Genomic DNA, 21498 nt, shown 5'->3' with positions numbered 1-21498 from the left:
GTGGGTGATGTGTTCTGACCTCCCCAGCTGGCAGCATGGGCTCCTCACCCTGGCTGGGGGATATTTCCTGTTCTCAGGGGATATTTCCTGTTCTCAGGGGATATTTGCTGTTCTCAGGGGATATTCCCTATTCTCAGGGGATATTATTTCCTATTCTCAGGGGATATTCCCTGTTCTCAGGGGATATTATTTCCTATTCTCAGGGGATATTCCCTGTTCTCAGGGGATATTATTTCCTATTCTCAGGGGATATTCCCTGTTCTCAGGGGATATTTCCTATTCTCAGGGCCACATTCCTGAGGATTCCAGGGAGCATTTCATGCCATGGCTGTTTTTCTGTCTCCTCCACTTCTCTAGTTATTAGTCTGATCATGTTATTATTTTTACTGAAAGAGTAATTTCCTTTTGGAAATGACAAACAAGTGCAGCCACGTTCCTGCAGAGTGCATTGAGGTAAGGAGGTGGGAGCCCACCATTCTCATCTGCCTCCTTAGATCAGGCAATATTTAAAGTCCATTTAAGTCTATCTGCAGTAATGGGTTTGTTTACAGCTGTTTGGCTGGAGGTGATTTGAGGACACAGAAACTCGGAAGGAATAATTCTGGAGGAGGGAGCTGTTCCCAGCCATTGCGCGTTCCAGAAGCTCACAGGCAGGAGGAGGAGCTGCGCTGGCCATTATCCCTGGCATGTCTGGGCTGGGATGGGCTCTTGGAATTCTGACTTCAGCTCCAGCCAGGGTGGCTCCTCCGGTTGCTTCAGCCATTGGAATAATCAGCTTCTGCAGAAGCCTTTCAGGGAATAGGCATTTCACATCCCTAAGTGCTTTTAGATGGAGCTTGGTGAGGTTATGGAGAGATGGTTTGGTGTGGTGGTTGTCCTGGCAGGGAGCGGCCCAGCCCAGGGTGCAGCTCTGCTTTCTGCTGCCTTGGATGTCCCTCTGCAGGGGAGGATCTGCCTGCCACAGGGGTCTCTGTGCTTGGGGTTTGCTGCTGCAGCCCCTGCACCGCTGGCAGGCTCCTGCACCGCTGGCAGCAGCTCCTGCACCGCTGGCAGGCTCCTGCGCCCCTGACTGCAGCTCCTGCACTCCTGGCAGCAGTGACACCGCTGGCAGGCTCCTGCACTGCTGGCTGCAGCTCCTGCACCCCTGACTGCAGCTCCTGCACTCCTGACTGCAGCTCCTGCACTCCTGGCAGCAGTGACACCCGGCTGCAGCTCCTGCGCCCCTGACTGCAGCTCCTGCACTCCTGGCAGCAGTGACACCCGGCTGCTGCTGCTGCTGCTGCTGCTGCTGCTGGGGGACACAGAGCCACCCGAGGGTGGGACTGGGAGCCCCCAGGGACACAGACCCCAGCAGGGACACAAACCAGTGCTGCTGATTCCTGCACTTATTGCTGCACTGCTCCCTGCCCTGGGGGGCTTTGCTGCCTCTGGGCACCCCCTACGGGATAATTCCCTGCAGTGTGACTACAGTCATCCCCTGTCACTGCTATTATTGTTAATCTTTTATATTTTTATTGTTTTTATCCTTCCCATCACTCCTGAGAGCACACCCAGGGATTGCCAGGCCCTCGTGTCCCCGTGCCCCTGCCCAGCCCCGAGCTCAGGGGCTGCGCCAGCAAACCCCAAAAGGGTTGACTCCAGCAGCTCATGCTGATAACAACATGACTTCTGAGAGCTTTTGAACTCACACAGGTTTTAATGTCAGCAGTACATCACAAGCAGTGATGTGGTTTGACAGGCCCTGGGACTCGGCTGCAGACCTGTGCCATCATCCTGTCTGCGTGATTTCCTCATGGCTGTCACATCAACCCAAGGTGCGTGGAGGGGAAACATCTGCTCCAACACATGGACCACAGCTGGAGCAGGGACAGGGCCTTGTCCTGGTTGGTACAGACAGAACAATTCACTGACAAATAATCCAACCTGAGAAAGGTGCTACACCAGGTGGATTTCAGAGTTCTCTCCTAACCAAGATTGCCCTGTAATTCTGTGATTTAAAATATATTTCAGCCTAAAGCTCTTTCAGAAAGCTGGGTTTGGAGGGAGGCAAGGTGTATCTTCTCTCTTCAGTTTATTTTTCATATTATTGCTTAAAAATAAGAAACAAACAGGATTCTGGAAACTTCTCTTTCAATATTAAGAAAAGTGGAAAGTATTTCCTCTTTTAATTCTAGACTTGGCAAACGCCGAACAATTGTGTAAAGAAAAGTCTTTCTAGAAATTTTTACTTCAATTGAAAGGGACTTTGCAGTTTTGGAAGATGTATGAGTTCAGCAGAAATACTTGCTGAATAGTTCACAGCACAGGAAATTCTGTAGCTGAGGGTACTAATCCCATATATTGGATGTGCCTTGGCAGGTATCTCCAAATAAGTCACTAATTTTGAAATACTTGGACAGCTTGAGTCTTGTGGAATGTAATGCTGCTTTTATGTATAATTGCATTTGTGGAACCAGTGTGGACACTAATAAGCAAGGCATTAAAAATGTGTTACAGATCTCAGCATGGAGAGCTGCAGCTAAATGCTAAGGCACCAGTCTGGATTCAATGCCACAATTAATTTATTTAAAAATTAGTGGGGGCATAATTTCAAAGGCATTCTGAACTGCAAAGTCTAACCCCACAAATATTAATGCACAAGTGTAAATGTGCTGGTCCTGTGTGAGAGGGGTTTTCAGTGGGTAAATATTGGTGGGATGAGGAGTGATGGTGCTGCAGGGCTGGGTGCTGAGCACGGTGCTGGGTCCCAGTGTGGTGTGCTGGGATTACTCCACAGTCAATATTTGCAGGGCTGCCTCTGGAGGGTTTGGCTTGGAGATCCTGGGTCTGGTCCCCTCAGAGCAATGCGGGGCTTGTGCAACTCCTGCCATCCACAAAAGGTTTCTCTCATTTCCAGGAGGCTGTGAGGGTGTTAACAGCCTGCCAAATTGCGTGTGAATGAGACGTGGAAAGCTCTTTTAGGAATGCTCAGAGCGTCATTGATCCGGAGGCTCAGCTCTGGGGATGCTGTGAATTCTCACTGGGCAGCACCTCCTGCCTCGTGTGCTGAGCTGTTCCTGACCGAAGCCTTCAGACCTGCCTTTCCTGCCCATGCCCTGGCAGCTGTGGTTCATTTTCCATTTTGTTCATGACCACATTCCCTGGTTGTCCGGAACAGGGTGAGCCTGGGCTGGAGCCTGCAGACCCTGAGCTGGGAGCGCCTGTGGCTCTGCGCCCTCCTCCTCTGCAGTTTCACCGCGTTACCAGTGAGTTATCCCGCATTTATTGTGATTTTTGTGCCGAGGACAGTAAAGCAGCGGGTGGAGAGAGCTGGTCGAGTGTATTTGCAGGGTTTTATTGGGCTTTGCGCTGTCAGTAAAAGCATTTTTGTAGCCTTCAGCTCTGCCTCCTGCACAGGAGCTGGGGCTGTGCTGCTCGTGCCCCGTGTGGGGCTGCTGCAGAGGGACTGGTGGCCCTGACTGCTGGGTGATTATCACATTTATTGGGTGATTATCACATGGGATAAAGTCAGCGTGATTCACCCCTCCCTTGGCACCACGTGGGAAATGATCCCTGTGTCTGCCCCGCCAGGGGATGCTCAGAACCCTGGTTCTGAACTGAACTGCTGGCTCGGTGGGTAATGATATTATATTAAGAGGTTTGCTAGTTTTTGCTAACTTTTGAATTGAGTTATCTGGGAAAAGTGCTATCAACAGCTGGAAAATCATATAGTGAATAATTTATTTGACAATAGCAAAAAAATAAAAGTCAAATAAATAATTCAGCAAATATTTCTCAACCAACACTACTGATGTCAAACTCCAGAGAAATGGATCAATTTTTAAAAATAACTCTATTACATGATTAGCAGACTCATTTCTTGGTGATTTTTCTTGCTAGTTGGTTCTTCATATGGTGATTCCCACAGAAAAATGACTTTTCAGTCTACCTATCCTGAATTTTTAATAGTAAGATGACACTGAATAAAGTTAAATTTTAATGTAGTGCTGTATGTACCACCTTCTCTTGATCCATCAGTGGTGAGCAATGATCTTTGCTGTAGCACAGTGCCACAGGTTCTACAGACATTGGGTTTAGAGTGCCCTCTCTGACCTTGGGATGGGCTGAGCCCCAGGTCTCACCTTCCTGTCTAAAATATTTTAGTGTTGTTATTTGTGTGATGTGTGGAGGATGAGCTGTCAGTGTGCTGCCCCGCGCTGCTGGGTTTGGGTTGATGAAATTCCTGCTCTTTGGGTGAGCTCTGAAGGCTCCTCTGGGTGCCAGGGCGGGTGCGGGTCCTGCTGGCCTGGCCTGGCAGGTGCCAGCCCTGGTGACAGGCCCCTCTGGGTGCCAGGGGGGCTGCGGGTCCTGCTGGCCTGGCCTGGCACATGGCAGCCCTGGTGACAGGCTCCTGTGAGTGCCAGGGCTGTGGGCCCTGCTGGCCTGGCCTGGCACATGGCAGCCCTGGTGACAGGCTCCTGTGAGTGCCAGGGCTGCGGGCCCTGCTGGCCTGGCCTGGCACATGCCAGCCCTGGTGACAGACTCCTGTGAGTGCCAGGGCTGTGGGCCCTGCTGGCCTGGCCTGGCACATGCCAGCCCTGGTGACAGGCTCCTGTGAGTGCCAGGGGGGCTGCGGGCCCTGCTGGCCTGGCCTGGCAGGTGCCAGCCCTGGTGACAGGCCCCTCTGGGTGCCAGGGCTGTGGGTCCTGCTGGCCTGGCCTGGCACATGGCAGCCCTGGTGACAGGCTCCTGTGAGTGCCAGGGCTGCGGGCCCTGCTGGCCTGGCCTGGCACATGGCAGCCCTGGTGACAGGCTCCTGTGAGTGCCAGGGGGGCTGCGGGTCCTGCTGGCCTGGCCTGGCACATGGCAGCCCTGGTGACAGGCTCCTGTGAGTGCCAGGGGGGCTGCGGGTCCTGCTGGCCTGGCCTGGCAGGTGCCAGCCCTGGTGACAGACTCCTGTGAGTGCCAGGGGGGCTGCGGGCCCTGCTGGCCTGGCCTGGCACATGGCAGCCCTGGTGACAGGCTCCTGTGAGTGCCAGGGCTGTGGGCCCTGCTGGCCTGGCCTGGCACATGCCAGCCCTGGTGACAGACTCCTCTGGGTGCCAGGGGGGCTGCGGGCCCTGCTGGCCTGGCCTGGCAGGTGCCAGCCCTGGTGACAGGCTCCTCTGGGTGCCAGGGCTGTGGGCCCTGCTGGCCTGGCCTGGCACATGCCAGCCCTGGTGACAGACTCCTCTGGGTGCCAGGGCTGTGGGTCCTGCTGGCCTGGCCTGGCACATGGCAGCCCTGGTGACAGGCTCCTGTGAGTGCCAGGGGGGCTGCGGGTCCTGCTGGCCTGGCCTGGCACATGCCAGCCCTGGTGACAGGCTCCTGTGAGTGCCAGGGGGGCTGCGGGCCCTGCTGGCCTGGCCTGGCAGGTGCCAGCCCTGGTGACAGGCTCCTCTGGGTACCAGGGGGGCTGCGGGCCCTGCTGGCCTGGCCTGGCACATGGCAGCCCTGGTGACAGGCTCCTGTGAGTGCCAGGGCTGCGGGCCCTGCTGGCCTGGCCTGGCACATGGCAGCCCTGGTGACAGGCTCCTGTGAGTGCCAGGGGGGCTGCGGGCCCTGCTGGCCTGGCCTGGCACATGGCAGCCCTGGTGACAGACTCCTCTGGGTGCCAGGGCTGTGGGCCCTGCTGGCCTGGCCTGGCACATGGCAGCCCTGGTGACAGGCTCCTCTGGGTGCCAGGGCTGTGGGCCCTGCTGGCCTGGCCTGGCAGGTGCCAGCCCTGGTGACAGGCTCCTCTGAGTGCCAGGGCTGTGGGCCCTGCTGGCCTGGCCTGGCAGGTGCCAGCCCTGGCTGGGGGTGCTGAGCTCCCGTTCTGGGGCTGAGGCAGCCCCTCAGTGCTGCCAGGCACTGCCCTGCCTGTGTAACTCCTGCTTCGTGGCAGTTCCTGCAGCATTTGATTTTTTACCTTAAGTACCAGTTGTAGGAACAAACAGTCCACAGAAAAACTGCGGTTGTTATTGCAGGTATAAAAGCTTTCTCCAAAAACAAGGTGGAAAATATTCATGATTGCATTCCAGCTTGGAAAGCAGAGGGAAAAGTCAATTGGATTGGATTCATTAAATAAGAAATGTCTCTCTGTAAGAGAACTGTGGGGGTTTTACCTTGTGGTGCCTGGGAGAGGAACCCAGAGAAGCTGCCCCAGCCTGGCCAGCCCCAGAGGGCTCCTGCAGGAGTCAGGGATTTTATTGCAAACAAATCTGGGTCTGCTGGAAGGCAAACCTGCACTGAGAGACACGAGAAACAGGGGAAGGATTCCCCTGATGGGTGAAGGGAATGAGAGGGGTTTGTCTTTACAAAGCAGCTGAGGGTCTGCTGGCAGGGGAAGTTAGATACACAGAGATGGGAAATATGGGAAGAACCATGCGTTCCATAGGAAACTCACTGACTGGCACAGGGAGAGGAAAAGGGAGGTTATACATGAAAAGGGGTTTTAGGGGTTCTGGGAGGTCTGCACCTCTCAAGCACCTCAGGCAGTGGGGAAAGAGAGAGGGAGATGTGGCTGGGATAAAACTGGGATAAAAAGGAGGCTCCGTCCTCCAAAATTTCCTCCGAGCGACCCATGGGGAATGCCCCTGGGCTCTCCCTTACTCAGGCAGGGTTACAGGGCTGCTCTGGCTCCTGTTTGGACACCAGCCCCGGTGTTGGTGCCTCCCTGTCCTGGCACTGCCAGGCACTGCCCTGCAGGACCCCCACACGAGGGGCTGGCACACACAGAGCAGGAGGGCTCAGTGCATCACAAGAGGCTGTTTATTCTGCAGAGATGTGAGCTCTGGCTCCAGCAAATGTGGACAGGAATGCAAATGTCCCTCCTGCCACAACAGTTTGACTCAGATGTGGAGACTGCTTAAAACGAACGGAAAACCCTCACAAATAAAAGGATTCTCTCTCCTGAGACCAGGGTTGTGGATATTTTTTAAGAATTCAGCAAAGACTAGACAGACAATCTTTTCTTGGTGAAAATAAACTAAAAGATTATCGGGATTCTCTCCTGGCTACTTTAAATATAGATGGGATATATATATAAATATATTCCTTCTGGTACAGGAGATTTTTCACTCAGTGATTTCTTTTCTCTTAATATCTTCTAGTTTCCTCCTCCTTTTTTCCCCCACCCAAAATCTGTTTAGGTGTGAAGACAGTTTGTTACTGGGCTGCATGTTCCCAGGAGCACTGCAAAAATATGGATAAAATCCACTTTATTTAAAGACTTTGGCAGTGCAGGGGATCTGCTGCTCTAGGGGGGTGTAAATGCAATGCCCATGGGCTCTAGGGGAGCTCTAGGGCTGGGGAGGGAGGGGAAGGAGGTACCAAAAAGCAAATATTCTGAAGGAAGGGCTGATTCTCCAGTGGTCCTTTGATTTCCTTTGCACCTCCTCATTCTTGGTTAGGAAACAAGTCCTGTTCAGTGATGGTATCAGGAGTAATGGCTTAAAATTCCAGAAGGTTTGTGAAATCCTTTTAGTGAAATTGTTTGCATTCTGGGGAAAATACCATAGGAAAAGGTTTCTTTTTTTCATTTTAAACAGAATCTGTATCAGAAATGAAATGTTTTTTTAAAAATACAGAGCTTTGTTCCAGCATGGCAGTGCTTTGGCTTTTCAGGCATTTCTCCTGCATCTGCTGTGGGTTGATGTTGTTTCCTCCCACACAGGGAAGGAAACTTGGGGGTTTGTCTGAATGACAACACGGCACATGGCCTTACTTTTACCCAAAAAATTAACTTCTGTCTGAAATGTCACCTTTTTTCCGCTTTGTGCTGCATAAATCATCTCATCGCCTCTTTTTAGGAGAAAGTAATTTTCAGTTTAATTTTCTCTCTGCTGTAATGGTTTTCACAAACCCCTTCAGGCCTGCTGGGGTCAGCTGTGCTGCTGCCACCCTTCTCCCTGCTGGGAAAGTTTCCCAGTTATGCCAGGGCCCATTTCTCCCTTTGCTGAGCTCTGCTGTCCCCCTTGCCCTGGCTGTGCAGTGTGTCGGGCCACAGACTGCTCTGGTGCCTGCAGGAGATGTGCTGGGCACGTTTGTGGGGCTGGAGGAGAATAAAATTCCCTTTTCTCTCCTCTGCTGTGCCCTGGGCTTTGCTGTGACCCATCCTGGCTTGCATATCCATGGCTCCAGGCTGCTGCAGCCAGGGATGGAGCTTGGTTCAGTTTGTGATGGGAGCATTGCAGGGCTGCTCTGGGGAGGTTCAGTTTGTGATGGGATCCTTCACCTGAGAGCACTGCCCATGTCCAGAGCTGCCCCTGGGTGTACAAGGTGTCCCCTCCAGAGCAGGGTGTGAGATCTCTCTGAGCAGGGATCACTGAAGAAGTGTGGTGCCAGCACTGGCCAAGTGTAGCCATGGTATTTTCTGAAAAATCCTTTCCTTAGGATTTTTCCTCCTGAGAAGCTGGGAGGCCTCAGGAGCAAAATGCAAACAATGGTTATCTGCTGCTGTGGGATGCAACAGGTGCATCTGGGATTGGGCTCATGTGGTTGTTTCTAATTAATGGCCAATCACAGTCAGCTGGCTCTGACTCTCTGTCCAAGACACAAACCTTTGTTATCATTCTTTCTTTTTCTGTTCTTAGATAACCTTCTGATGAAATCCTTTCTTCTATTCTTTTAGTATAGTTTCAATATAATATATATAATGAAATAATAAATCAGCTGTGTGAAACACAGAGTCAGATCCTCGTCCCTTCCCTCACCCTCAGACCCAGTGAGCACGGGCACAGCCCAAGGCCTCGGGCACAGCCCTGTCTGAGCCAGGGGCAGCAGAGGACATTGTCTGAGCATTCCAGAGCTCCTCAAGCACAGAACTGGGGTTTAGGGAACCCTGCACACACCAGGCTCTCTGCCAGGGATTGCAATGCACTGCCCCTGCTCACACAATCCAGGGAACTGAGATTCAATGGTCACAGCTGCAGAAAGCAGCTTCTGATCCCACCTAGGGCACCATGAAATGAGGCTGCATTCAGGGCTAGTTTAGAAATCCTGCTCTCTTTTCCACAGCATGAAGAAATGAGAAATTGAACACAATGTGTTCCGTTTTGGCTCACTTTAAATTCCATCCAGGAGAGAAAGAACACAGCGCATCCATTGAAATACAAACCTTAGAGATGATCAGAACAGCCTCTTCAAGAGGCATTGGGTAAAGCTCTGAATTCAGTCAGCACAGTGGAAAGCTCTGAGGATCTTGGGAGGAGTCCCAGTCTGGGGCTGTTGTCATAAATGGTCTTCATAAAAGTGAATCCTTAGTTTCAGCTCTTTTCCCACATCAGCTGGGAGGCCTGCTGGGGTTTGGGTGCATTTTGGGATTCTCTAATCAGTTGCTGAAATGTTCCTTTTTTCCTGGTTGCACTCTCCAGCAGAAATGCCTTGTGACACCTCAGTGCTGTGCCAGTCTGCCTCCTTGAGGATTATCCCATAGAAAGAAATTCTGCTCTTTCCTTTCCCCTCCACACAAGCACTGAAGCTGGCTCAGCATTCAGTGCTTCAGGAGTAAAAGCATTCTCAGGAGATTGAGTTTTTTCTTGTCTCTCTCGATGCCACTGGCCTAAGGAGCTCACCTTAATGCAATCTTCACTGCCTTTCCATGCAGTTAGCTGGTTTTGTAACAAACTTTACAGGAACTGCATCAATTCAATCAAGGAAGGACAGCTCCCAAAGTGTGGAATTCTGTGACACAAACCTGGAACCCAAGGAAGGACAGCTCCCAAAGTGTGGAATTCTGTGACACAAACCTGGAACCCAGGGAAGGACGGTTCCCAAAGTGTGGAATTCTGTGACACAAACCTGGAACCCAGGGAAGGACGGTTCCCAAAGTGTGGAATTCTGTGACACAAACCTGGAACCCAGGGAAGGACGGTTCCCAAAGTGTGGAATTCTGTGACACAAACCTGGAACCCAGGGAAGGACGGCTCCCAAAGTGTGGAATTCTGTGACACAAACCTGGAACCCAGGGAAGGACGGCTCCCAAAGTGTGGAATTCTGTGACACAAACCTGGAACCCAGGGAAGGACAGCTCCCAAAGCCCCCACAATGTCACACCCAGCCAGGATTTGCTCTTCTCTGGGGCTTTTCTCTCAGGGATCCTGCCAGGACTGGCTGCTGTTAAACAACCCAGTTTTGTAACTCTCACAACAAGCTCCATTATCTGTAACTCCTGGGTTAGCAAAGGACAAAAGGAGCTTCCCACTGACACTCACAGCAAGGTAGCAGTATAGCCAAAAATTAATTCTGAGTTTTGCAGTCCTCTGCTCCCTGCTGCCCTTGTTCATGGACCCCATCCAGAGCTTGACCTTTCTTCTATGCCTGTGTTTTCAATAAACAGAAAATACTTTGGTGCAGTGGTTTCCCCTTTCGGGCAGTGATTCCCTTGAGGTTTGTTCACGTGCTGCTTTAGCAGGGAGGAGATGCAGTGTGCTCACTGAAGGGGCTCACAGTCAGTTTGGGCTGTGCTTTCAGCCTCTGTTTGCCTTTGATCTGGTTGTGTTTCTCCCCTGTGAAACGGAGCAGTGCACAGTGATCCAGTCACAAACTGTTACTGAGCCTCTTGAATTGGTGGGAAATAACCTGAAATCTTAAAACAAGTACAAATTATTAATTCATTGTTAAATCCATCATCCCACCAAATCCTCTCTTTGAAGGAGCCTTAATCCAAGGTATTATTAATATAAAAGCAATTATATTCCTGGCTTATCAGTGATGTGAGTGAACATTTCATCCCTTTTTTCTGCAGTGCGGAGGGTCCTGCCTCTGAAATCATGCAGATTGATTTTGAAATTGAGGAGCTGACTGACCTGCCCGAGACCCAGCTCATCACCTGGCAGGTGGAATATCCTGGGGACACCACATCAGACCTGGGCATCTCCAAGATCTACGTGAGCCAGAAGGACCTGGTAGGAGTTCTCCCTTTGGCCATGGTAAGGAGCTGTTTGGCATTCTGCAGGGATTTAGCTGGGAGGGACAGAGGGAAACACCTGGAGAGGCAGATCCTGCCTTGGGAGGGGAGAGCACAGCTCCCCTGGGAGCCAGCTCCTGCTCTGGGGCTGCTGCAGTGGGTTTGGGGGCAGAGGCTGAGCTGATGGCATTTCCCTGCTCAGGAGGTTTTGGGGTGCAGGAGCTGGGCTGATGGCATTTCCCTGCTCAGGAGGTTTTGGGGTGCAGGAGCTGGGCTGATGGCATTTCCCTGCTCAGGAGGTTTTGGGGTGCAGGAGCTGGGCTGATGGCATTTCCCTGCTCAGGAGGTTTTGGGGAGCAGGAGCTGGGCTGATGGCATTTCCCTGCTCAGGAGGTTTTGGGGTGCAGGAGCTGGGCTGATGGCATTTCCCTGCTCAGGAGGTTTTGGGTGCAGGAGCTGAGTGAGCTGATGGCATTTCCCTGCTCAGGAGGTTTTGGGGTGCAGGAGCTGGGCTGATGGCATTTCCCTGCTCAGGAGGTTTTGGGGTGCAGGAGCTGAGTGAGCTGATGGCATTTCCCTGCTCAGAAGGTTTTGGGGAGCAGGAGCTGACAGAGTTGATGGCATTTCCCTGCTCAGGAGGTTTTGGGGTGCAGGAGCTGAGTGAGCTGATGGCATTTCCCTGCTCAGGAGGTTTTGGGGTGCAGGAGCTGGGCTGATGGCATTTCCCTGCTCAGGAGGTTTTGGGGTGCAGGAGCTGAGTGAGCTGATGGCATTTCCCTGCTCAGAAGGTTTTGGGGAGCAGGAGCTGAGTGAGCTGATGGCATTTCCCTGCTCAGGAGGTTTTGGGGAGCAGGAGCTGACAGAGTTGATGGCATTTCCCTGCTCAGAAGGTTTTGGGGGGCAGGAGCTGACAGAGTTGATGGCATTTCCCTGCTCAGGAGGTTTTGGGGGGCAGGAGCTGAGTGAGCTGATGGCATTTCCCTGCTCAGGAGGTTTTGGGGGGCAGGAGCTGAGTGAGCTGATGGCATTTCCCTGCTCAGAAGGTTTTGGGGGGCAGGAGCTGAGTGAGCTGATGGCATTTCCCTGCTCAGGAGGTTTTGGGGGGCAGGAGCTGAGTGAGCTGATGGCATTTCCCTGCTCAGGAGGTTTTGGGGAGCAGGAGCTGAGTGAGCTGATGGCATTTCCCTGCTCAGGAGGTTTTGGGGGGCAGGAGCTGAGTGAGCTGATGGCATTTCCCTGCTCAGGAGGTTTTGGGGAGCAGGAGCTGAGTGAGCTGATGGCATTTCCCTGCTCAGGAGGTTTTGGGTGCAGGAGCTGAGTGAGCTGATGGCATTTCCCTGCTCAGGAGGTTTTGGGGGGCAGGAGCTGAGTGAGCTGATGGCATTTCCCTGCTCAGAAGGGTTTTGGGGTGCAGCACCAGGTGTGCTCAGGCACTCCTCCATCGTGGTGCATCTCTGGTCTGAGTGCTCTTACCTTGGGCTGGGACACAATAATCCTGAGAGACAGCATTGCCACTGAATCCTGACTCCATGTCCATTTGAGAGTGAGAGAAGAAATAAAAGGAGTGGCATGAGCTCTGATTAATTTGAATTAGTGGGGAGCACAAAATGCAGTGTGTAGCCAGAGAAATGCATTCAAACAGGCACCCCGTGGTCACAGTGGAAACCACAGGACATGAAAATGGCCTGATCCTTCAGCCTTGTTTTTACCTAAAAATGCCTGTTAGATACCCAAGTTTCATGTACAATCAGAAATCTGGGCATTTCTCTTCTGTCCCTTTCACATTTCTGTGTTGCTGGAGATGAAGCACACTTGTGTAAGGTCTGGCTGTGCCTCGTTTCTGTTCTTAGGCAATCTGTTAGAAAATATTGACACGTTATTATTTAGTGCTGAAAGAAAACCAAAAATCAATCTCAAAGCATTTAAAAGATGTAACCTGGATGTTTGCCTGGTGATAGCAAGTTAATTATGCCATTACTGAGGACTGGAGGTGTTCTCTGCACTTTGAGACTCCCAGAACTGGCTGCTCTTGTTATTTGTATTTACCAACTACAGCTACTGAGATGCTGTGGTTCTTTATTTTACCAAGCCCACGTTTTCTCCCTGGTGGCTCACAAATGAGAGTTGTGCCACCCTTTGCATGGCTGCGTGCTCCTGCTGAGCCCTGGGGAGCCTCTGCTGCTGTGCTGGGAGGGAAGAGGCTCTGCAGAACACCCTGGGCTGGGGCACCAGTGCAGCCCTGAGTGCAGCCACACGCGTTCTGCTGGGGTTGAGGCTGTGGGACTGACGTAGTGTGAGATGTTGGGGGTTCTGTTCTCTCCATACATAATTGAAAAGATAAAGGGTTTCCTCCCCAGTGGTCCCAGGAAAGCAGAGTTCTCCTCAGGTGTGCCCACGAGCCGTGATTGCTTTATTATCAAGTGATATAGTGGCAAAATATAGCTCTGAGAACAAAAATAGCTGCTGCTGGCAGCTGCCACAAATCAGCTCAGTCTCTTAATTTCCATTAAAGATGAAGAAAAGCCGTTCTGCAGCAGCCCAGAGCCGTGTGCTCAAAGGTCACAGCAGCCTGTAGAGCTGGCAGGAGGTGGCATTTGCAGCAGGGGGGGGGACGGTGGGAGGACAGGGGGCACAGACAAGGGGCAGCGGTCCCTGGGTCCCCGACAGGCGGGAACAGAACCCTCCTCTGCACTGCAGTGCCAGGGAGGGAGCTCTGGGGATTCCCAACCTCCAGATCTTTGTCCTGCTTCACTTTGTGCTCAGGAAATGAGGATTCACGTGCAGCCCTTTGGGCGTCCAACTTTGATTAGTTTGGTACTTCAGTTTTCCCTGTGCTCCTTGCAAAGCTGCCTTGGCATTTGCAAATTCAAGTGAAATTTAAAAATAATTTCTCCTCTTCCATTTAGAAAGAAGCACAATGGAAATAATGTGTTATGTTATTTCGCTGGTTTTGGAGACAGGAATCATTTGGGTTGGTTTTTTACTGGTCTTTATAGCAGAACATAAAATTTCATGTGTGCCATTGTTTCAACCTGCTCCTGATGTTCTTTTTAAAACTTTAATGAATGTGTTGACAGCAAGTAAACTGTTCTACTTACCATCAGCATGAGAAGCTGGATAAGCAGACCAAGTAAATAAATAAAATCAGTTGTGGCAGTAAAGAGGCTATTTATTATAAAGGAAACTTTATTTGTACTACAATTATTTCTAATAATTACAGGGATCAGCTGTCATGGCAGTGGCTGGCTCTGATGGATTCTATAAATACCCAGGGCATTAATGCCCTATAAATACCTGTACCTGACACATTTCATTGGTAAATAGTTCATGTTCTGCTGGGGACTGGGGGTGCATTCAGGCTTGGCTACCACAGTTCCCAGTGGGAATCTGGGGCTGTTCAGCCTCCTCTCCCCACCCACGCTGTGAGCTGACAGCCAGGGTGCTTTGGGGTGAAATCTGGGCTTTTCTGAAGGCTGAGGCTCCCCCTTGGCAGGGATGTAGATGAACAGATTGATTTTGGGGGATCTGTTTGGCCGGGAGCAGCCTGGGCTCTGCCTGGCAGAGGAGCAGTGCAGGATCACGTCAGCCAAACGCTCTGTCCCACTCAAATTCAATGAGGGAACGTTCCTAAAGACTTCACTGACAGCTTTATGAAAAAGAAAGAGATGTCTAGAGAGTAGATAAAAGCTTTTACCTTCCTAATTCATAGCTTTTAAATTGCAATTACAGTAGTCGGCAAGTTTTCAAATATTTAATTAAAATGTTACCCAGTGCTGAAAAGGAGCCTTTTTAAATCAAAATGATTAGTGAATCATGGATGAAATCTACTCCTAAGAAAGGGAGGAGCCGTTGGATCACTGTGACATTGCCAGCAACCACTTTCTTTTCAGAAATATATTCTATTGCTTCCTGAAATTAGCTGGTCAAGGACTTCAGATGTCACACCACAAACCAGACCTGCCATTCCCCCAGTGATGGCTCAGCACTGTGGCAGGGCCAGCTGTGCCCACCAGCCCTGGCTTTGGTTTGTGTGCAGGGTGGAGTGAGGAGTGCAGGCACTCAGCAGTGGAGCACATCCATCTCCAGTCCAACAAATGCCACCTTCTTCGGGGTTTCCCTGCAGATTGATGACCACCCTGGGGTCCTGAGCATTTGCAGTGGCAGCAGCAGCTCTGTCCCTGCACAGCCAGACCTTGTGCTGATGTGGGGAGCCTGCAGTGAAGGAATCCCTGAGTGCACTGCAGGAATCCCTGATGTGAGGAGCGTGCACTGCAGGAATCCCTGCTCCCTGCAGCACACACCCATGTGGCTGGCTCCTCACACCCCATCAGTGACACCATGGGGCAGATCTCCCTCAGTCCAGCCCTTCTCTGCCCCCCTCACCACAGGTGATGGAAGGGGATCCTGGTGAAGCTGTTGCTGAGGACAGGAGGTTGGAATGTCAGGTTTGTCCCTGGAGCTGCAGTGGGGCTGAGTGATGCTGTGCTCACCTGGAGCAGCAGCAGCCTGGCTGTGGCAGGGGGCACTGAGGGCTGGGCTGAGTGATGCTGTGCTCACCTGGAGCAGCAGCCTGGCTGTGGCAGGGGGCACTGAGGGATGGGGCTGAGTGATGCTGTGCTCACCTGGAGCAGCAGCCTGGCTGTGGCAGGGGGCACTGAGGGATGAGGGCTGAGTGATGCTGTGCTCACCTGGAGCAGCAGCCTGGCTCTGGCAGGGGGCACTGAGGGATGAGGGCTGGGCTGAGTGATGCTGTGCTCACCTGGAGCAGCAGCAGCAGCCTGGCTGTGGCAGGGGGCACTGAGGGCTGGGCTGAGTGATGCTGTGCTCACCTGGAGCAGCAGCAGCAGCCTGGCTGTGGCAGGGGGCACTGAGGGCTGGGCTGAGTGATGCTGTGCTCACCTGGAGCAGCAGCCTGGCTGTGGCAGGGGGCACTGAGGGCTGGGCTGAGTGATGCTGTGCTCACCTGGAGCAGCAGCCTGGCTGTGGCAGGGGGCACTGAGGGATGAGGGCTGAGTGATGCTGTGCTCACCTGGAGCAGCAGCAGCCTGGCTGTGGCAGGGGGCACTGAGGGCTGGGCTGAGTGATGCTGTGCTCACCTGGAGCAGCAGCAGCAGCCTGGCTCTGGCAGGGGGCACTGAGGGCTGGGCTGAGTGATGCTGTGCTCACCTGGAGCAGCAGCAGCAGCCTGGCTCTGGCAGGGGGCACTGAGGGCTGGGCTGAGTGATGCTGTGCTCACCTGGAGCAGCAGCCTGGCTGTGGCAGGGGGCACTGAGGGCTGGGCTGAGTGATGCTGTGCTCACCTGGAGCAGCAGCAGCCTGGCTGTGGCAGGGGGCACTGAGGGATGAGGGCTGAGTGATGCTGTGCTCACCTGGAGCAGCAGCCTGGCTGTGGCAGGGGGCACTGAGGGATGAGGGCTGGGCTGAGTGATGCTGTGCTCACCTGGAGCAGCAGCCTGGCTGTGGCAGGGGGCACTGAAGGATGAGGGCTGGGGCTGCTGCTGGCACAGCTGCTGACAGCCACCCTTTGATGTGGGACTGGGAATGGGGCTCCCAAGAAGCAGGAACAAGCACAGGGGTATTTTCCTTAGGAATTAACGCCTAAGAAAAATGGCTTTGCATAAGAGCTGCTCTTTCTGAAGTGTGAGTTACATGTGTTTTCTTTGATTAGACTGAGCAGGGTTTGAGACAAGCCCAATCCTTCACCCTGACAATCTCTGTGCTGCTCTGGAGCTGTGAAATGTGGAAGGACCAGGAGAACATGGCAGATGGGAATTTAGAGCAGGTTTCACCAGAACCTGTCCCTCCTCTGGACGCAAGACTTAGAAGTGCTGGCCTGTTTTCACACTGCTGTAAAACCACTGTTATTACAAATGTTCTGAGTTTAAAACAGAAACAATTTGGTGGTGAATTGAATTTTCAGAATGACGGTCTTGTAATCATTTTGTAATTTGATAATTTTTGTGGAGCCAATTTCAGCCAGCTGAAGGTGACCTCATTTTGAGTAGAAAAGTGCTCCAGCTGTGGGGAGCAGCAGGGATCCAGCTGTGGGTTCCAGCTGTGGGATTCCAGCTGTGCGATTCCAGCTGTGGGGTTCCAGCTGTGGGGTTCCAGCTGTGGGTTCCAGCTGTGCGATTCCAGCTGTGGGGTTCCAGCTGTGGGCTCCAGAGCAGCCCTGTCCTTGCCTGGGCTCTGCTCTCCCTTGGCCTCGCAGCTGTAACTGGTGTGCTTATGGAGAGATTGTTCCCTTTTGGCATAATGAAGGGATGCTGCCTTAATTGGTTCCCTTCAGATGAGTGATTTGAATGCAGCATTGCTGAAGAGAGGCAGAGCATTTCTCCCTGCTGAAATAGATCATCACCTCTGTGCCGCTGCTGGGGCACACCAGGCTGCCATCTCTCTTTGCAGTTTCTTGACATTATTTTGAGATGTTATTCCTAATTTTGAGGTACAGTTTGGTGGCTGAGGGCTTCCTTTTTTTTCCTTCTTTTTTTTTTTTTTTTTTCTCCTGGGGATTTAAGGTTTTGAAATTATTTATTTATGAGCCATGAAAATCCCCCCAAAATGGATTTTAACAAGTGTGTAATTGGATAATTTGACAACTGGTAAGCTGAAGCCCCAGAGATCAGGAATTACACTTCACCACAGAATAGTGCTTCTTCATGTAGAATTAATTAGATTTCCTCTAGATTACAAGTAGTAAGAAGAGTAGTCAATTAAGAGAATTATTCCCTGATTTTTCCATCCTTCTTCAAGCCAGTGGTTTTAAGAATTCCTTTTCCTTTGTGAGATGTTCTCAGAGGCAGGATGGTAGTCAGAGGATGAGGGCCAGTGGATTGAGCACAGGAATTCAGGCTGGGCACTGAGCACAGGAGTTCAGGGTATGACTGAGCACAGGGGTTCAGGCTGTGCACAGGGTGTTTTTAGGCATTCCCAGGTGTTTCCAGGAGCAGCAGCACAAGCACAGGGTTCAGGCTGTGCACAGGAGTTCGAGGTATGACTGAGCACAGGAATTCAGGCTGGGCACAGAGCACAGGAGTTCAGGGTATGACTGAGCACAGGGGTTCAGGCTGGGCACAGGGTGTTTTTAGGCATTCCCAGGTGTTCTCAGGAGCAGCAGCACAAGCACAGGGTTCAGGCTGTGTACAGAGGTGTTTTAGTGGCTCCCAGGGCCCCCCGAGCCTGGTGCTGCCCCCATTGCAGAAGGAGCAGTGGATATCACACAGAGATGTGCCCAGAGGGAGAGGACAGGGACCCAGATCACCCAGATCACCCAGACTGGGTGAAGATCTCAGAATTGAATGTTTCCTGAAGGCAGAGAAGATAGGTTTTGTAACAGCACATCTGTTTCACTTCCATTGTGACCTTCAGAGAAGGGATGAGGAAAGAGTGAAACAGGAAATCTGTGCAGCTGAGATTTTGGAATACCTAATGTTGTTTTATAATCACTGATGTCATTCCTAATTGTGAGGAGAATACCAAAAAACCCAACAACATCAAAATGTGGAAAGTGCTCATTTTAAAAAGCTTGACATTTAAAGAGACTAAATTATAGGCATAGAAGAAATGTAAATGTTAAATAAAAAAAGTCTGGTTCTTTTTCATACCACTTACTCATAGTTCTATCATAAAATAACAGAATCACTGCCCTGGAGTGGGATTCTGCAGAATTACTGCCCTGGAGACACAGCAGTTACAGTTCAAAGTGACTTTGCCTGCAATGCTAAACTTCTGTTTCCTCCACCCATCAGCTCCAAACAGAGGGAACATCAATATTGAAACCACTCTACACCTGGCCTGAAAATCAGTCCTGACAGGTTGAAAATAACTGGCTGGACTTCCAAATGTTCCAAGTGGCTGTAAAACCCAATAATTGTTATGTTATACAGAAATATGAAACTTACACAGTTCAATAAGGAAAGACAATACACTATAGTAATGAGACTTCCCATTGTAATTCAGGGTAAAAATTCCAAATTCTAGTTGTAGTGTTTGTGAGGCAAACCAGCTTTGAATTTAAAAATAATTCTCCCTGTTTCAGTGAAATGAAGGTGTGTTGTTTTCACATGTGTATTTTCTCTTTGATCTTAAAAAGATGTCAGAAAATGGAATTAAGTTTCCTTGTCAGAAGTGGTACAATCTAATATATGTATATAGCTCTTTGCTGATAAGGTGATAACAGGAACCACTAAAAAAAGTGAAAAGCTTAGACATGAGGGGGAAAACAAAGCATTTCAACATTTAAAACAGAGAGGAAAAAAGCTGAACATATGTAAAAATATGTAAAAGTATACATCTAATTTAGCCCTAAAGAGGAGCAGAAGAGAACAGATCTGTACTGCAGCTGGCACCAAGGAACCACAGCTCTCCTTCCTTCTCTGGGGATTGCTTGCGATGCAGGGAAAGCCAGGCTCAGGTTTGACAGGTTATGTTTAGGGTCGGTTTAGGTTATAAGGTTGGGTTTATAGGTTTGTTTATAGGATGTGTTTTCTGTTCTGTGCTCTGTCACATGAGTTATGAATTTCTTATTGTGAAAAACTGAAATGTTTCAGACTTGGCTTTCTGAGGGTATTCTGAGCTGTGTCTCTCAGCTTTCACAGCGTGGGTGGGAAGTCTTCAGGAGGAGGCAAAGTCCAGTTCCAGTTTTCTTCAGCCATCCCAGAGCTGAGAATGAGGCTCAGTCTCAGGGAAGAGATTGGGAACTTCCTGCTCAGAATATTTTCCTTTGATTTCCACACATCCCAGTAATCCAGATTAACAGTCTAGGAGGAAGCATCGTCAGGGATCTCTTGGGAGATTGAGGAGGAAGGTTTTACTGCCCTGTCCTTGTCTCTAATGGTTTCTCATAGTCCAAAAGACTACAGAAATTGAGGTGAGAGGATGCTTTTCTGTTTCTCCTGATAACATTGCTCGGGGATATCAGTGAAGAACACAATCTGCAGAGAAACTCGGAAAATTCCCCAGTAAAGGAAGAGCAGCAATTGGTTTTTCTGCCTTTGCCATTTATCAGGGGGGCTGAGGTTCCTCTCTGGAGCTCTCTCACATTCCCAGCAGAGGCTGAATGAACCAGCAGGGAGCACTCTGACCTTGGGAGCTGGCCTGATTGCATCCCTGGCCATGCCCTCTGGGCACTGCCCAGCCTCACAGCCAGGTCCTGCTGCAGCCCGAGGTGTTCTGTGCCCCAGGGACCTGTGTTCTGTGCCCCATGGTGTTCTGTGCCCCCCCAGCTGGCAGTGCCACCCCTGCACCTTGCCGGGCCACCAGAGCCCTGTCCCTGCTGGGCTGGCTGGGAGCCAGGGGCCCCAAGAACAGATCCCCCCTTGGCAGAGCTCTGCTCCTCTGCTTGGTTTCTGTTTCTGTCCTTTCCAGATTTACAGAATTTCTTGCTGCTTTCTGGAGTGGCCAGCAAGGAGGCACTTTAAACTTCAGTGACTTTTTAATAATGGTTTGGTTCTCCTTCCTGAACGAACTTTGTTATCCACATCTTAATTGCAAGAATTGCTGCAAACATGAATCTTCTGGGGAAAAAAGACTTAGCAACCAGCCAAGCTATCAGTAAGGCACACTGTGACACCTGTCTGGGGCTGCTGTGGGCTGCAGATTAACCAGGTGAAGCTGTTTGTGCTGCTCCCAGCTGGGGAGGCAGCTTGGCTGTGCAAACACAGAGCTCTGCTGGTGGAGCTGTTCTGGGATCTCTCTGGTGCTTTTCACGCTGTTCAGCAGCGTGTGCCTGAAGGCTGCTGTGCAGGTCTCCACATCCTAACCCCCACTCTGGGCAGCCTTGGAGTAACAACAAATTAGTTCTTCAAACACCCAGGGTATTGAGATGTAGTCACAACAATGCTGTGGCACTTAAAACCCAGGTTGCAAGTGGGGATTTAATGTTCCCAAAGAAGGATTTGCTGCCTCTGAGGAACCACCTGACACTGTGGTTGTCACAGGTTCTGGACAGACCAGTTACATAACTGAAACCATGGCAGAGAGGGGCACTGGTATGGAAACACATCCTGGGAACATTGGGTACGGAGTCAGGAGAGGGGACTTGTAATTCCTCCTGTGACACGGGCTCTGTGCATGTGCCTGAGTGGTTCTGGCACAGCACAGGGATCTCCAGGCCCAGCTGCCCCTCTGTGCATCCCCTCCTCACCTGTGTCAGGGCACTGAGGGCTGGCTCCTCGCTTCTGAAGCAGCACGGGTTTTACTCAAATAACCTTGTCAAACAGTCTGAATCCCTCCAGCAGAAATTTCCCAGAGGCTGAGAATGGAAGGAGAATGTGGATGTTCTGCTAAACTGAACACACCAATTATCTTCCCTTCATACCTGTCTTCCCAGTGCCCTCTGCTGGGAAGTTCATCCAGCCTTCCCGGGATGGAATTTGATCACACTTCAGTCTGTGCCCTCCACCCCTGAACATCTTCATGGTGACCTTTGTGTGCTTTGCACAGCCCTGGCAGGGGAGAGGCTGCCCAGCCGTGCCCTTTCAAAAGTCGCTATTTCCACTAGAAATGTGCGTGTGTAACATCCCTTTAGTGCTGCTGGTTGGGGCACTGGAACCGAGGGGTGGGAGAGAGGAAGGGGAGGGTGGGAGAGC

General features: G+C 51.3%; 1 protein-coding gene across 3 annotated transcripts in view; it reads left to right on the top strand.

The window, feature by feature from the left end:
• Positions 1–21498, top strand: part of TMEM132D (transmembrane protein 132D) — a 196621-nt gene that overhangs the window by 110870 nt on the left and 64253 nt on the right. For 2 of the 3 annotated variants that reach the window (XM_054288887.1, XM_054288890.1), the window contains one exon: positions 10748–10931. In XM_054288887.1, the coding sequence (XP_054144862.1) occupies positions 10748–10931 (184 nt within the window). The remainder of the gene's footprint in view (positions 1–10747; positions 10932–21498) is intronic. The other variant, XM_054288889.1, reaches the window with a different exon arrangement.

The sequence above is a fragment of the Melozone crissalis genome, unplaced genomic scaffold (genome assembly GCF_028551555.1).
Source record: "Melozone crissalis strain CALT ecotype California unplaced genomic scaffold, PUWL_Pcris_2 ptg000063l_1, whole genome shotgun sequence".
Taxonomy (NCBI): domain Eukaryota; kingdom Metazoa; phylum Chordata; class Aves; order Passeriformes; family Passerellidae; genus Melozone; species Melozone crissalis.
This window is presented reverse-complemented; position numbering and strand designations above follow the sequence as displayed.